Consider the following 16,294-nt stretch of genomic DNA (forward strand, 5'->3'; position numbering starts at 1 on the left):
CTGCACGCACGGCAAGGGCGGTGGCCGAGAGAGAGAGGGAGGGGCGGCGGCTAGGGAGGTGGCGCAGCTCACCGGGGTCTCGCCCCCTAGCCCCTCCCTCGTATATATAGGGCGTACTAATGGGCTTCTATCTCATAGGCCCATTAGTAATCCTAATCCCTCTTGGATCAATATCCTCTTGGACCTTTAAACCGTATTGTGATGATGGGCTCTTGGGCATATCACCAACAGGCAGTGCTAGAAATTTTGGGAGCGATGAATGTATAGGCACCGGTGCCAACCAAACAAAAAATTATTCTTCTGTGCAAACAACACACCCAACTCAGCAGCGCAAGATCCAGATGTGAGCCCGTTAGTGATGCGTGAACATTGCAGCATATGGTGACCGATGCCTATTTGTTGTAGTGTGACCCGCTATTTTTTAGGCTTCACTCACACACTGTAGAAGGCCTAACACTACCGGTTTGAACCGACCTATATTATAAACAAAAGGTGACGCAATCACCATCTAATCTCCCACTCTCTCACTCAGTTACTCCTCTCTCCTGCCGTCGTCTCCCTCCTCTCTTCTTCCCCTCACTTCTCTCCCCTGCCGCCTGCCGCATCTCCCCGCAGCCGCCTCCCGTCCTCCCTCCTCTCCCCAGCTGCAGCCTCCCGCCTCCCCTGCCACCTTCTCCTCCTCCCCTTTGCGGCCGCCTCCTATCTTCCCCCACCTCCCCTGCTCTTTGAAACCCACCGTCCAACAACATTGGGTTATTCTACCTTTTCCTTTTTGAAACTGAGGTTAGATTGTTTTGCACTATAATACTCTGTCATTGGCTATTGATATAGGAAGGGATAGATATTTTCTCATCTCGAAGGGATAAATATTTTCTCATCTCTGGTAACGTTTGGTTTGGTTGAAGAACAAGATAGAATGCAACAGTTCCATTCAAGATTAAAGGAATAGAGAATGACTCCATCTTTATGTTTGGTTGGAGGAATGGAACCAACTCTATTTTGCATTTGGTTCGAGGGGTGAGCATCAACTGACTTCATGTTTCCTTAGCCCCTATAGGGGCCCGCCTATCATCCACCAGCCTTCCTAATCCGCCTCTCCTTCGCTTTCCTTCCTAAGCATGCCTGCAGGCCGCCGCATGCTAACAACATTCTCAACATACCAAAGAAAAAAAAAATCTCTGGGTACATGTAATTGGGTAATTATTATCTCCAGGCACAGCACCAATTGTTTGGTCAGTCCCGAGACCCTCATCACTACGCCTTCTTCTTCCTGGTGTCTTTGGCCCGCCCCTTGGCGCGGACGTCGAGGGCCACGTTGAGGATCATCCTGTCGGCGACGGGCTCCGGCACGAGCGAGATGAGGAGCCACAGCAGCGCGTGCGGCCAGTACGGCGTGCACCGCGGTTCGTACCCGATGCACCGGACGGCGGCGCGGGCGTACGTCTCCGGCGACGGCGTGAAGAAGGAGGGGCTCCTGATGGACGCCATCTTCGTGGCCACTAACAGTGGTACCTGCACACGCGTGCGTCCGTACGTGGAGATCGATCAGAGACAACTGGTGCATGAAGATTGACGAGAGAGTTAAGGCTTGAACTATCTTGACAACGCAGGACGGCAGGAGTCATATTGCACGCAACTCTCTGTAGTGTACAGAAATTCTACCCTGTTTGTTTCACGTGTTTTTGATCGATCTTTCCATTGATGTGTGACGACGACTGTAATTTGGTGCAGTTGGGAGATTCAGAGGACAAGTGTTTGATTTCCAGCAAATAAACATGAATGGTAGTTTCTTGTTGAAGTATCAGCTAGCATCGTACAATTGTGGGAATGCTGATGGGCATACCAAGGTAGCTAACTTCGTACAACAGATTGTCTCGAGCATCTCTCCGTACATCATGAGAAAATCGTGTCATTACCAAGGGCTTCCATGGTACTAAATGCACTTAATACTTGCCTCTTAATAATTAGCTGATATTTTTCCTGCTATAGGTATAAAACTTGAAATGCAAATGTTCTTACTTCACATGGAACAAGTTTAAACAATATGAGAATAAAAGATCTGAGAATATTGTAGATACATACAAGTTTTAACAATATGAACAACTTAATGAAATAATTTCATAGTCAAAAGATAATCGTTCATACCTGGCATTGGACGTCAATGCCTTTGCTCCTGTACTCGACATAGAGGCATCTCGAAAAATGATCAAGATAGCTGGTAAACCAAAGAGAAAAGGTAGTCTCATCACCTCTTGTCACAAAACGTTCACTCTGATGTAGCTTATTAGTTACTACCAGGGTTCACCTTACCGACGGTAAAGCGATTTTCGCCAACTAGCGGTATCGGTAAACCGGCGGTAAATCGCCGGAAACCGCCAGAAACCGCTCGAAATGACAATTCAAATTCAAAAAACCGGTAACCGTTGTTTACCGACCGGTAATCGATGTTTACCGACCGGTAACCGTCGTTTTTAACCGGTAAACACCGTATGACTTTGGAAAATTAAAAATTTTGGCAGCATTTCACCGTAATTTTGTAAATATCATTACTGATGGTATATATCAAACAATTATATAACATTTACACATACATAGAATAGAAGTTCATATCCATAAAAATAGAAATTCACATCCATAGTCCATATAGATCATCACAACAATAGTCCATGCAAATCATCACAACCATAGTCCTCACAAACCATCATCGTCAATATATATAATACATAGTAGTGGTTTCCGGTCCAAATGAACAAATAAAAATATATGTACATATTTGAAATATGAACACACATATATACATATAGCTAAAATGAACAAATTAACATCCAACTACCATGAACAAATGGATCCATATAGCTAATATGAATACATGTTTTTGAATATAGCTACACAACAAACATCTAAAAATCAATGTAAAATCAAGAAATACTCACAATGCAGTGGTTTCCGGTCCAAACACGCCGATTTCCACTCGGAAAACGCCGAATACCGCTCGGGATTAGAGGATACCGCTCGGGATTACCGGTCCGAAAGTTTTTTTATTTTTTTGAGTGCCCAAACAGTCAAATATTTGAACATGTTCTATATTAGAATGATGTATGTCATCTCTACTTTCTTACCATATTTTTTCCTTTTTTATTTCAAATATTTTTGAAAATTTTAAATTCGGGCGAAATTTTTCGAAATTTACCGCCGGTATGGGTTGCCGCCTAGTAGCGGTATCGGTAAAAATCGGCGGTAACCGGCGGTTACCGATCGGTAAGGAAAATACTGGTTACTACCACTTTAAGCTTGTATTTAGTTATATAGGTAGCTAAAAGACTAGGTTTATAGTCTTATAGGCAGCTGTTTGGAAACAACTGAAAGTTTTCTCCCCTTATAATCATGAGAGAAAACAACAATCAACAACAAAGAAAATTATATTAGCACCAATGACACATAGTGCATACTCTATATATGTTGCTATTTTCTCAAAGCTATTCTAGTTGTCTATTCCAAAGGAAAGGAAGTAAGGAATATACTTAAATGCACTTTTTAGCTTAATAGAAAAGGAAACATATATTGTGGAAACCGCAACCTTCGTGAAAACCCATGCAAACCGCGGCAAAAATGTTGTCTAAATTTATTAAAAAATCACACATGTAGATGATATGATAATACACAACTTTGTAAAATATTTTGTCCAAACTCGACTTTGTTAGTGAGATATAAAAGTAACAAATTTCAAGAAATATTGATCAGGTTGAAGGGCACAAAGTGAGGAGCACTCACGCCTTGGTGGCAGCATAGACGGTGTAAAGCGGGTCGCATGGCAGGATGGCGGAGGCGCCGGAGCCCATGTTCACGATGGCGCCCCGCCCGCGCTCCACCATGCCCGGGAGCACGGCGTGCGTCACCCGCGTGACGGCCTCGACGTTGAGCCGCATCAGGTTGCGCAGGAGCGCCTCGTCCACCTCGTGGAAGTAGCGCGCGTACGGGTAGCACGCGCCGGCGTTGTTCACGAGCACGCCCACGTCGAGCCCCCGGACGAGCTCCCCGAGCGCGTCCACCTTGGAGGCGAGGCCGTCGGCCGCGAGGTCCAGCACGAAGGTGCGGACCTCGGCGCCCGGGTGCCTTTCCTCGACCTCGGCCGCGACGGCGGCGAGCCTCTCGGGGCTGCGCCCCACGAGGACGAGCCCGAGGCCGGCCGCGGCGAGGCGGAAGGCGAGCGCGCGGCCGATGCCGTCCGTGGCGCCCGTGACGACGGCCCACGCGCCGTACCGGCGGCGCAGCGGCCTCGCGGGGCGGAGGAACGCCGCGTACAGCCACAGCGCGAGGCGCGCCGCGGCGCGCGCGGCCAGGAGGAGCCCCAACGCCGCGAGCGCCGTCAGTGCCCACCCGGGACGCGGGTGCGCGCACGCTGCCCCGGCGGCCATTGGAAACGCGGGAAGGCAGAGGAGGCGGCTGCGGCTGACGCGCGCAGGCACGGTCTGCGATCGGGGTTGGATGGAGGCTGTAGCCAAGATATACTAGCGCAGGAGGGAGTTGCTTGGCGTTGGCAGTGGCGCGGTGTGCGTTGGAGGTTGGCGTGCCGCCGGCAGAATGCGCATTGCCATCGGCGTGACGTCCTGTAACTGCTTGTTTACGCTTGTCCACGACTAAATTTCGCGCCTTCTTTCGATGCCCTGAAAACGGACCAGCAGGGATTTCGGTGCAGGAGCAACCTACGGAGTACTGACCACCATCGGCGAGGATTTATGGTTACTGGACTCGCGTGTTAGGGATGAAAACGATTCGCTACATTGGGGAAAAAAAAGTCGTAGCCACTTCAAGCAATGCCACATTTATCCGAAACCAAAATAGTCGGACCTGGTCAGAAAAACGCAGCAGCCATGTTGGAAATGAACAATTCGAATGGAAACAAACCAATAACAATACTAAGGAACCAAATTGATATTGGGAACACATAATGGTATATAATTGTAAATTCAAACGTTCAACTAAGATTGTACATAGTACACCTGAAGAAAAAACTAAGATCGTACATAGTTAAGAGTTTGCATTCACTAGTTCAGCAATCCATGCCTCCGCACGGGCTAGCAACTTTGAGGAACGTAAGTATTTAGAAATTTACGGGGAAAATAGGAGCTGTAATAATGAAAATTGCTAGCTTATCTCTCACACACATATTTGTTAAGTACCCTAAAACAAAATGTAGTATATACATATGTATTACTTATCTTTATCAAGTTGTGGTAAACTTAAGAGATATTTTGTTTCACTAGGGCAAGGATTTGATCGATGATCACTCCATGAGCACATAAGATTTGGATACAAAATCGGTACTATTACATTTACATTTAAAAGCGTTTTTCAAATGAAACCAAATATGCCTTATATTTCTGGATGGCGGGAGTACTTGTACACTTTTTAATCTGCTTGTATTTTTTTCATTTTATATTGAATGTCAATATACCTTTGGCATGCGTTTAACTTTTTTTTTGAAAGATCCAGAACCTTGCGGTTCGGCGTATATTAATAAAAAGAAGAGAATTGACCCTGTTTATAGATAAACCGGGCCCGAAAACCGCACAATAGAACTACAAAACCTACCACTACAGCACCTACAACTAGCAACACCGGCCGGTTGGATTGGGGCATCAATCGGGACTCACTCGACTTTGGCTGGCTGGATTGGGACATCGACAAAGCCACACCAACTTAACAACTTACACTCTGCACGGTCGGATTGGGACATCAACACGAGCCACCGCAACTCTCCGTCCGGTCGGATTGGGACATCGACATGAGCCACCACAACCTACACTCTGCCTGGTCGGACTGGGACCTCGACCAGAACCGCCGCGAACTCTGCTCAGTCAGATTGGGACATCGACATGAGCCACCACAATCCACATCACAACCCCAAAACAAGAGAAGAAAGGAAGGAAAAAGAAGAGAAAGCCCTTTCGGAAGCCGCCAACGCCGAAGGATGCCTCCAACTCGAAAAGGCCCGACATCGCCTTCAAGACGCCGAAGACGTCGTCGATGCCAGCCCAAGAAGGGTTGGGCTTTCACCCGCCATATCCGACATGGGAGACCGACGCACAAGACATTGTCCAAGTCCACAGACAGGAGCAATATCCGAGCCAGAGATGCACGACATCGCCTTCAGGAAGGAAATGACGCCAATGGCGCCATCGACGCCGTCCCAAGGAGGGATGTGTTTTCACCCGCATTATCACCGCGGTGAAAAGACGGCCGGCTTCACCAGACCACCACCATGGTGTTGCTGGCGAGCCTCCGCACGGCCGCAGCCAACGACGCCACCACGGCGACACTAGCATACGCCCGAGCAAAACCGACTTCGACACACGCCACCATGGCGCCGCCGACACACCGCAGCACTGGCTGATCAGACGCGGACGAGAGCGCAGTCGCGAGCGGGGCGCCCAGCGCCAGGCCACGAGCGCCGCCGCTGCCGACGCGCCCTGCCGTGCCGCGCCAGGCGACCGGGGCGCCTCCCCAGCAGCCCAACCGCAGAAGCCGACGCCATCGCGGAAGGCGCCACCGCCGCGGCGCCGAGGCCCAAGGAGGGCGGATCCGGTGGCCGAGGGCGCAGATCCGGTCGCCCCTGAGGTGGATCCGGCCGCACCAGAGGTGAAACCGGCCGCATGAAGCTAGGGATGGCCGCCGGCGCCATGGATTGGGCAGCAACCAAGAGAGGGCGAGGGGAGGAAGGAAGACTGGGAAAAAGGAGGAGTTGGAGCCCCACCGCCGCCCTCCTTGCAGCCGCACGGACTTCCGGCGGCTGCTCGGGCGGCGGCGAGACGGGGGGTAGAGCAGGGGCGGCGGGGCTCGGGGAGGTGGGCTCCGCCCGAGCCGCCCTGGGAGGAGCGACACGGGAAAAAAAGTGTTTAACTAAATGCTTAATATTATCAATGATGGTTAGAGTCTACTAGATTAATTCCTAGGTGTCCCTGATTTTATATGAATTTTCAGATTTTTTCTCTAACATGTCTCATTATGTTTTACAGAAAACCTCCAAGTAATAATATTAATATACTCCAGGTTTCAATCTACACATAATTTTCTAGCCTTCTCCCAACCAATGTTTGGAAAACACCGTAACTCGCAAGTTGAAAAGGAATCATGCGTTGAGCATAAATGGGAGAACATGGAGGGAAGTCACAGCAAAAAAAAAGAAGGGAAAAATGAGAAAAGGGGAGAAAAAATGATTAAAACGTGCGTGTCGCTGACTGCTGCGCGTTCATGTCATCATGTGGCCCTCTGCTAGGCAGCAGGACTGCACGTCTGATCCATGGATGAATGCTCGTCACGCCACAGCTCGCATCCAATCCACGAGGACCACGATTGATCATACATACAGACATCTAAATAGTCGTATAGTCTTGTAGCTCATCAAATTAAACTTAACTTTGTTCCAAGACACAACACATATGCAGACTAAGTAGTCATCAGCCCTTACGTGTGTTATTAGATGCAAATACGGTTAAAAACGGCCATTGCTACTTTGCTATAGGACTTAAACCGGACCGGCTGCAATTCCAAATCCAGCGACGACGATCAACGGCGGAGGCCCAGACCCTCGCCGATCACTGCGCCTTCTTCTTGGCCTCCTTGGCGCGCCCCCTGGCGCGGATGCCGAGGGACCTGTTGAGGAACATCCTGTCGGCGACGGGCTCCGGCACGAGGGAGATGAGGAACCCCACCACCGCGTGCATCCAGTACGGCGTGCACCGCGGCTCGTACCCGATGCGGCGGACGGCGGCGCGGGCGTACGCCTCCGGCGACGGCGCGAGGAGGGTGGGCTTCCGGATGGACGCCAGCTTCGTCGCCACCTGAATGGCACCTGACAAGAGAGAACAGAACGTTATCGAGATCATGCAAAAATCAAAATTATCGCATCCAAGGTGTGCGGCACATGCATAGAATATTAAATTTTAATAGAATAAAAAATTAATTGTATAGTTTCACTCTATTCGCTGGGCTAGAACTGGAGCTAGTGGCTGGAGTGGTGTGAGAGAAAAATATTGTTAGCTGGTTGGTGGCTGGAAGTTGGTGTTGGAGCGGTGTGAGAAAAAAATATTGTTGGGCTGGAGGGTGCTGAAGCTGCCGAACAGAGTGTTTGCTTGTAAATTACAAGACGAATCTAATGAGGCTAATTAGACTATGATTGGGCACTACATTGCTACAATAAAACTACAGTAAATATGTGCTAGTAACGAATTAATTAATCTTAATAAATTCATCTCGTAGTTTATAGACGAGTTTTGTAATTAATTTTATTATTAGTCTATGGCTGTGTTTAGTTGGTGAAATTTTTTAGGTTTGAGTACTGTAGCACTTTCGTTGTTATTTGATAATTAATATCTAATTATAGACTAATTAAGTTTAAAAAATCCATCTCGTCATTTATAGTTGAACTGTATAATTAATTATTTTTTTTCAACTACATTTAATATTCTATGCATGTGTCCGAAGATTTGATGTGACAGGTATTGTAGAAAAAAATTTGAAAACTAAACAAGGCCTATGTTTAATTCTTTAAATATGAAAAAGTTCACTTTCAAAACTTTTACACGAAACAACAACAAAACTAGAAAAAAGTCTCCGTGCATTCAAGATGGTTTCAGTAGCTATTAATGGTGAGGTGGTTGGGATGCTTGGAACTCATCCTGAGGCTTTCTCCAACCATTCCTCTCATCCAACTCCCCTTATATGTACTTTCTACTATATTTTACTACCTCCCTCCAAAAAATTCCTCCCCCTGTAACTCTTTCTCTCCAACAATTCTCCCCATATCTATTCCCCTTATATACTATCACTCATTAACTAACTATTTATTTAACGTTTTTAAATTTAAAAAAATCATACATTATTTATACTGTCATAATACGCATTATCATCATATTACGGGGCTCAAACAGGATTAATATCGCGAAGAAACGGTGTGATTAGAGATATATGAGGAGTTGAAACCAACTCTATATATGAGGGGAGTTTCAACTCCCCCCGTATATAAGGGGAGCTGTGGGAGGAGCCGTTGGAGAAATCGCTCCCCCCAAAGCCCCCCTACGTGGGTGGAGGGCGATTTACCGTGCCCCGTTGGAGCAAGCCTGATGGTGCAGAATTGATGTAACTGTATGATGGTGCAGCTAGATATTTCAGGCTCTGTTAGGGCAGGTACACCAATCGGCGAATCGTACTGTTCATATCACTGTTCATCATACTGTTCTACTGTTCATTCACTGTTCATCCGCGCATAAACAGTGCAACAGCCGCTCCGCTCGGCGCTCTTATTGACCATGCTCTTAGTTAAAAATGGCAACGGGTCGGATTCGGATCGGGTGGAGTCTCCGTGCATCCAAAACCGAAACCCGAAATCGAAACCCGAAACCGATTCGGGTGGAAATCCATCACCAAAACCAAACCCGCAGATACCCGAAACCCGAATGGATACCCGAAACCCGCGCATAAATATACACATATTTACATGTATAAACAAGAGGCAACAAATAATAAATATTTTCATGACTCAACTTTCAATAAATTTAATAGTCTAAGTAAACAAATTATCATTAACATATTATAAAACATGAGTTTTAATTCTAAATAATCTATTTCGGATATCCATTGGATATCCACGGGTGGAAACCAAAACCCGAAACTGAACCCGAAATCAAACCCAAACCCGAACCTAAAAACCGTGGGCGAAAAACCAACACCAAATCCGAAACCCGAAAAACCGAAACCCGCGGATACCCGCACCGAACCCGATCCGCTGCCATCTCTACTTGTCGGTACCCTACAACTGGGGTACCCACTCCTACTGTGCCAAGACTCGCGTAGTTATCCGTAACTACGCCCTAAGGAGCTGAGCAGCCGGACTCCTGGGTTCCGACTCCATCTCACCGGACCAACGGCCCTCCTTCTAGCGCCACGACATTTGGCGCGCCAGGTAGGGGCGCTAGCTGGTCGCATTTCATCATCTTCTTCGTCCCCATGGTTCGCGTGGACGACGTGGAGATGACGGAGGGGGGTGGCGTCCTCCACGCCACATGCCTCTCGCGTTCCTGCTCCAGGGGCAACTGTGCCTGTGGAGCAGCCACCGTTGGCGGCGGCGCGCGCCGCCCGCCGGCAAGAGTCAGGGCACCCGTCAAGGGCCCCCTCACAAGCTGCGAGCGGCGGAGCGACAAATCCCAGCTCACAGCATACCTCACTCATGAGAGGAAGCCCGCTCCGGCGGAAAGCCGACTCCGGTCGCACCAAACCCGCTCCGGCGGACTGCCGACTCCGGTCGCACCAAGCCCGCTCCGGCGGACTGCCGACTCCGGTCGCACCAAGCCCGCTCCGGCGGAAAGCCGACTCCGGTCGCACCAAGCCGCTCCGGCGGAAAGCCGACTCCGGTCGCACCAAGCCCGCTCCGGCGGAAAGCCGGCTCTAGTGGCTCTCTCCGGCGGAAAGCCGACTCCGGTCGTACCCCCGACTCTACATCTCTGTAAGTCCTACTCTTAGAGGCCCAGCAGGGAATAAAATCTTTTCCTTTGTAACTATGTAGTACTTCCGTGTGGTCCAGTCCGGTGAGCCTCCCCCGTGGAGGGGTCCGGACCTCTGCGAACCAGGTTCAGGGAAGCGTATTCACCCTCCGGGGAGGTCCGGAGCCGTGTAGCCGCTTAGCCTGGTTCCGTACCCTAAGCCTGCATGCTCTACCTCCCTAGGGTGAGTACCGTAGTACCTAAGACTGGGGGCCCGGAGGTCCGGACAGCTCCGGCCTCATAAACCCGTGTTCTGGCTTACATCGCACATCTCATGTACATCTAGTTATAAAGGAAAAGTTTATTCTCAGTTCGCCTCTAAGGATGTTACATTCCAATTTCGATCTACGCATTCTGTTTGCGCTAACCCCCACGTGGCTTCTTACTCTTGTGCGGTGATTGTGGTCCGAATTGAGTTGGCTAGTTAGTGACTTAGCTCGAGACCCCTCATGGAAGAGAGGGGTTCGGACCCCTGGGAACCTGCAGGTTCAGGGAAGCGCACTCATTCTCCGGGGAGGTCCGGAGCCGTGTAGCCGCTTAGCCTGGTTCCGTACCCTAAGCCTGCACGCACCACCTCCTGTGAATGAGTGCCGTAGTACCTAGGACTGGGAACCTGGAGGTCCGGACTTTCTCTTAACCTAAAGGCCGGCCCCTTGAGCTTCGTTCACTGAACCTAGCTATCCATCTCAAAGGATTACAGCCAACAGGATTTGGGACCCGTGGGCACGCTACTAAGCATCTACCTTGAGTCATGTGCAGGTCCAAACGTGATGATGCAGCAGGTGACCCAAGGGATGGACGATGCAGGGCAAGACCCTTGCGGCGCGCACCGCTGGGTGCCAGAAGCAGCCAAGTTGCTCACAGTAGTGGCCCCACCTGCGGGTTCGTTGCCTCTCCCGAGGCGGGCCCGGGGGCCACTGTCGGTACCCTACAGCTGGGGTACCCACTCCTACTGTGCCAAGACTCGCGTAGTTATCCGTAACTACGCCCTAAGGAGCTGAGCAGCCGGACTCCTGGGTTCCGACTCCATCTCACCGGACCAACGGTCCCGGACCCGCTTCCCGTTTGGGGACGGGTCCGGTGTCACCACGTGTCCCAGAGGTGGAAATGCTCAGCACCTGTGGCCGCGGACCCGGACCCCCGCAGGCGGGTCCGGGACCTCCACGTGCCATCCGGACTCCCGCAGGCAGGTCCGGGACCTCCACGTGCCTACCCGGACCCCCGTGAGCTCTCGGCTCAGCAAGCTGCTCGGGTGGGGTCCGGAGCCGCCACGTGTCACGCAGACGCGGGCGCGGGCGCCAGCCTTCCGCTGGAAGCTCCCTCACCCACCCGCATTAAGTGCGAGTGGTTGAGGCGGGATCTGCTGCCTCTGGGCACGGGGCAGCTTTTGTCAGTCCACACTGTGGATCGCCAGATACCGAGACAAGCATTAAAGACTCAGCGCTGCGCGCATGAGCGACGAGTCATGATGACCAGCTACTGACTGAAGCAACAGTGCACGCTGTTACAGTAGACTGAGTCAGTAGTTCGGCGCTTCATCGTGACCTCGACGCGCGACTGCAAAGGCTAGACTCTACTCTGACAGGACAACTCAAGACCATCCCTGGTCAGAAGCTACGCACAGAAGCCGACGACAAGATCTCCGGATCTGAGCCATTGAAGGCCAAAGTGTAGTTTATAATACATCGCCGGGTCCACATGTCGGGGCCCCGCTCAGTGTACGTGCTCCCCTTGGACATATAAAAGGGAGAGCACGCCCGCTAGAACACAGGAGGTTCACACATCATCTCCACAATCCAGACTCAAGCTCTAGCGAACTTCTCACTCTCGTGGGAAGGCAATACAACACACAGTGGACGTAGGGTATTACGCTCCGGCGGCCCGAACCACTCTAAATCTTGCTGTGTTCATCGTGTTCTTGAGAGAGATCGATCTAAGACTAGCTAACCCCCGAGTACACACCCTCAGGGCTAGGGCGGGTGCCTTCCGCCACCCGGCTGTGGTTTGCAGCCGGGTGGCGGAAGGCACCCGCCCTAGCCCTGAGGGTGTGTACTCGGGGGTTAGCTAGTCTTAGATCGATCTCTCTCAAGAACACGATGAACACAGCAAGATTTAGAGTGGTTCGGGCCGCCGGAGCGTAATACCCTACGTCCACTGTGTGTTGTATTGCCTTCCCACGAGAGTGAGAAGTTCGCTAGAGCTTGAGTCTGGATTGTGGAGATGATGTGTGAACCTCCTGTGTTCTAGCGGGCGTGCTCTCCCTTTTATATGTCCAAGGGGAGCACGTACACTGAGCGGGGCCCCGACATGTGGACCCGGCGATGTATTATAAACTACACTTTGGCCTTCAATGGCTCAGATCCGGAGATCTTGTCGTCGGCTTCTGTGCGTAGCTTCTGACCAGGGATGGTCTTGAGTTGTCCTGTCAGAGTAGAGTCTAGCCTTTGCAGTCGCGCGTCGAGGTCACGATGAAGCGCCGAACTACTGACTCAGTCTACTGTAACAGCGTGCACTGTTGCTTCAGTCAGTAGCTGGTCATCATGACTCGTCGCTCATGCGCGCAGCGCTGAGTCTTTAATGCTTGTCTCGGTATCTGGCGATCCACAGTGTGGACTGACAAAAGCTGCCCCGTGCCCAGAGGCAGCAGATCCCGCCTCAACCACTCGCACTTAATGCGGGTGGGTGAGGGAGCTTCCAGCGGAAGGCTGGCGCCCGCGCCCGCGTCTGCGTGACACGTGGCGGCTCCGGACCCCACCCGAGCAGCTTGCTGAGCCGAGAGCTCATGGGGGTCCGGGTAGGCACGTGGAGGTCCCGGACCTGCCTGCGGGAGTCCGGATGGCACGTGGAGGTCCCGGACCCGCCTGCGGGGGTCCGGGTCCGCGGCCACAGGTGCTGAGCATTTCCACCTCTGGGACACGTGGTGACACCGGACCCGTCCCCAAACGGGAAGCGGGTCCGGGACCGTTGGTCCGGTGAGATGGAGTCGGAACCCAGGAGTCCGGCTGCTCAGCTCCTTAGGGCGTAGTTACGGATAACTACGCGAGTCTTGGCACAGTAGGAGTGGGTACCCCAGTTGTAGGGTACCGACACTACTCTTAGTTCCCGCCGTATAAAGCCCGTAAACAAAAAAAATCACATCGAATGTTTCGACACATGCATGGAGTAGTAAATAAAGTCTATTTATAAAACTTTTGTATGGATGGGCTGTAAATCGCGAGACGAATCTAATGAGCCTATTTAATCTATGATTTGCAACAGTGATGCTACAGTAACCATCCGTTAATTATGGATTAATCATGGATTAATTAGCATCATTAGATTTGTCTCGCGATTTACAACCCATCTGTGCAAAAAAATTTGTAAATAGACTTCATTTAGTACTTCAAATTAGCAAGATTTTTTCGAAAATTTTTTGCGTTTCAAACTGCCTGTGGACCGAACATTTGGGATCGCATCAACAGTATTATGTCTGATCGAATTATGAACGTACAACCAGTACTCTCCATTCATTCAATAGAGGTGTTTTACTACCACTATGGCTATGCCTTTATTTAGGTCGCGAAATTTTTTTAGGTTTGAGTATTATAGTATTTTTGTTGTTATTTGACAATTAATGTCTAATTATAGACTAATTAGACTTAAAAGATTCGTCTTGTCATTTACAGTTGAACTACGTAATTAGTTTTTTTTCAATTGCATTTAATACTCCATACATGTATTTGAAAATTCGATATGACCAATATTGTAGGAAAAATTTTGGGAACTAAACAGAGCCTATAGTAGATATGTTTTTCTTCTTTTGCGCGAATTGGAGATTATGAAGGCCTCCCTAGACCCTACTTTTTTTCCGCGAACGTACGTATTTTATTAAGAGAAAACTTCCCTAGACCCTACTCACTACTCCTTGCACACCACTACACCACACCACTATAGATAGAAAACGGTCGGAATCGATATTACAATACGAAAATATAAATGAAAGTGGTCTAAAACGATCTAGTAATACAAAAAAGATATTGATAGGTACAAAAATTTCCCGTCCCACTTTCACCCCTACCTAGTTGTACTACTGCATGTAGTTAGCTACCACCAAGGCACCAACCAGGCACCAATTGAAATGTAACTTTTGGCATCGATGCTCCAAACAATAACTTGTACGCTTTTCATTCATTTTTGCAATAAGGCTTAATTACTGTAATTATCCAAGTTCACTCTTTGACATTTGTGTGCCAAAGAATTGATACTATTAATTCGTACTCAAAATCACCTGCTAAGAATTATGATTTTGTAACTATTAATAACGTATTATAATAAAATTGTGGCTGAAGTTCGTCTAATAAAAATGAGTGACGGTAAATATCGGAGATCATGCTAACTGATGCGCATTCCATAGTAAGGTTGCTAATAAATTGCAGAAGTTACTGCTTGGCATAAAGCAAACTAGAAAATAAAAAATGGGTAGCTTAGCTATACAGTTTTAGTGGCTTCTTTAGCAGTTCGGTAAACTGAATTCATTGTGGAAAGCGACTAGTCCACACCTGGCATTGCACGTCGATGCCTTTGCTCATGTACTCGACATACAGGCATCTCGAAAATTGATCGACATAGCTGGGGAAAAAAAGAAGAAAAACGAGTAGTTGTATCACCTGTTCTCATAGAACATTTGTACAATGGTAATAACTTGCTGAGTTTTTATTCACAAAAAAAAACTTGCTGATTTCTTGTACTTAGTTGTAGACAGTAGCATTTTAGAAATAATGACAGTTTCTTTTCCTTTTTTTTAGATTATGGAAAATTCCAGCCTTTATAATCGTGAGAACATAATAATCGTTACAGAACACACACAATCAAAGTTAAATGGATATGATTAACAAGTTCGTTAATGGTATATGATCGATCCTACTGCCAAGTTCCAAGTTCCAAGTTCCTTCGTCTTAAAAAGAGTATGACTAATAGCAAAAGTAAATTCGTATTATAGGATAGTCTAGTGCTTCCATTTGATCTACCCAGAATTATACTTGTATTTCATAGCAACAGTACTCCAAACAACAAGTTTTATTTCTTAAACGTGGCAGAATATCTACTCTGGATGTGTTAGAATGATTAACTTTAATTTAGGTATTGAGCATAAACATCAACACACTGAGCACAACTGACATAATGTTTAATTAATTCTTAGACATGCTATTGTTTCAGCACTATGTGCTCTGCATTTCATATCAAAACAGAGATATCACAAGAACTGAGAAACATGCCAACAGAGTGCCACTTTTAGTTCCTGCTCTGTATCTCTGATCTATCCATGTTTGTTATGTTCGCTTAAACATGTAGAGAAACAGGGAACGAGAAGTTCCAAACTTCCAATCAAGTTCTAAACTAAGGTTTTTGCCACTACGGTTTAGTATGCAGTATGCCAGTATCTAAAGAAATGAACTGCTGAGCAACTACAGAAGAAGACAGGGCACAGTACTCAAGCCTTGGTGGCGACGTAGACGGTGTACAGCGGGTCCGACGGCATGATGGCGGAGGCGCCGGAGCCCATGTTCATGATGCAGGTGTGGGACCATGTGTCCCTCAAATGAAAAGGGTATGACAAAACGCCAGATTCAGATGCAGCGAGAAGTTTATATAAAGGAAAGTGGTCACTTAAATTGGGAAACACACGATGATTTCAAGCATTATAATCTGAGCAAGCTAATCATAGAAGGTTTTGAAGTGAAAGAGAAGTTCATAGGATACATAAGAAAAGTTATGAA

At 48.6% G+C, this 16,294-nt stretch overlaps 2 protein-coding genes across 2 annotated transcripts; both read right to left on the reverse strand.

Moving 5' to 3' along the window:
• Positions 1-1,018: 1,018 nt before the first annotated feature.
• LOC120684027 (very-long-chain 3-oxoacyl-CoA reductase 1-like) lies at positions 1,019-4,487 on the reverse strand. The gene is made up of 3 exons (XM_039966111.1): positions 3,772-4,487; positions 2,146-2,215; positions 1,019-1,512 (listed from the first exon to the last, which is right to left on the reverse strand). The coding sequence occupies exons 1-3, from the start codon at positions 4,413-4,415 to the stop codon at positions 1,255-1,257; spliced, it is 972 nt and encodes a 323-aa protein (XP_039822045.1). The 5' UTR covers positions 4,416-4,487; the 3' UTR covers positions 1,019-1,254.
• A 2,881-nt stretch (positions 4,488-7,368) lies between these two features.
• LOC120683921 (very-long-chain 3-oxoacyl-CoA reductase 1-like) lies at positions 7,369-16,084 on the reverse strand. Its single transcript, XM_039966016.1, has 3 exons — positions 16,013-16,084; positions 15,077-15,146; positions 7,369-7,852 (listed from the first exon to the last, which is right to left on the reverse strand). Exons 2-3 carry the CDS (start codon positions 15,123-15,125, stop codon positions 7,596-7,598), a joined length of 306 nt encoding a protein of 101 aa, XP_039821950.1. The 5' UTR covers positions 15,126-15,146; positions 16,013-16,084; the 3' UTR covers positions 7,369-7,595.
• Between the last annotated feature and the right edge of the window lie 210 nt (positions 16,085-16,294).

Source organism: Panicum virgatum, chromosome 7N (genome assembly GCF_016808335.1).
Source record: "Panicum virgatum strain AP13 chromosome 7N, P.virgatum_v5, whole genome shotgun sequence".
NCBI lineage: Eukaryota > Viridiplantae > Streptophyta > Magnoliopsida > Poales > Poaceae > Panicum > Panicum virgatum.

Excerpts from the sequence above, each read along its gene's own strand:
- LOC120683921 (XM_039966016.1), bottom strand. The coding sequence starts at position 15,125 with ATGCCTGTATGTCGAGTACATGAGCAAAGGCATCGACGTGCAATGCCA. Across the intron at positions 7,853-15,076 it reads GCATCGACGTGCAATGCCAG|GTGCCATTCAGGTGGCGACG; the intron begins GTGTGGACTAGT and ends CTCTCTTGTCAG.
- LOC120684027 (XM_039966111.1), bottom strand. The coding sequence starts at position 4,415 with ATGGCCGCCGGGGCAGCGTGCGCGCACCCGCGTCCCGGGTGGGCACTG. Across the intron at positions 2,216-3,771 it reads GTCTATGCTGCCACCAAGGC|CTATCTTGATCATTTTTCGA; the intron begins GTGAGTGCTCCT and ends TTGGTTTACCAG. Across the intron at positions 1,513-2,145 it reads GCATTGACGTCCAATGCCAG|GTACCACTGTTAGTGGCCAC; the intron begins GTATGAACGATT and ends ACGCGTGTGCAG.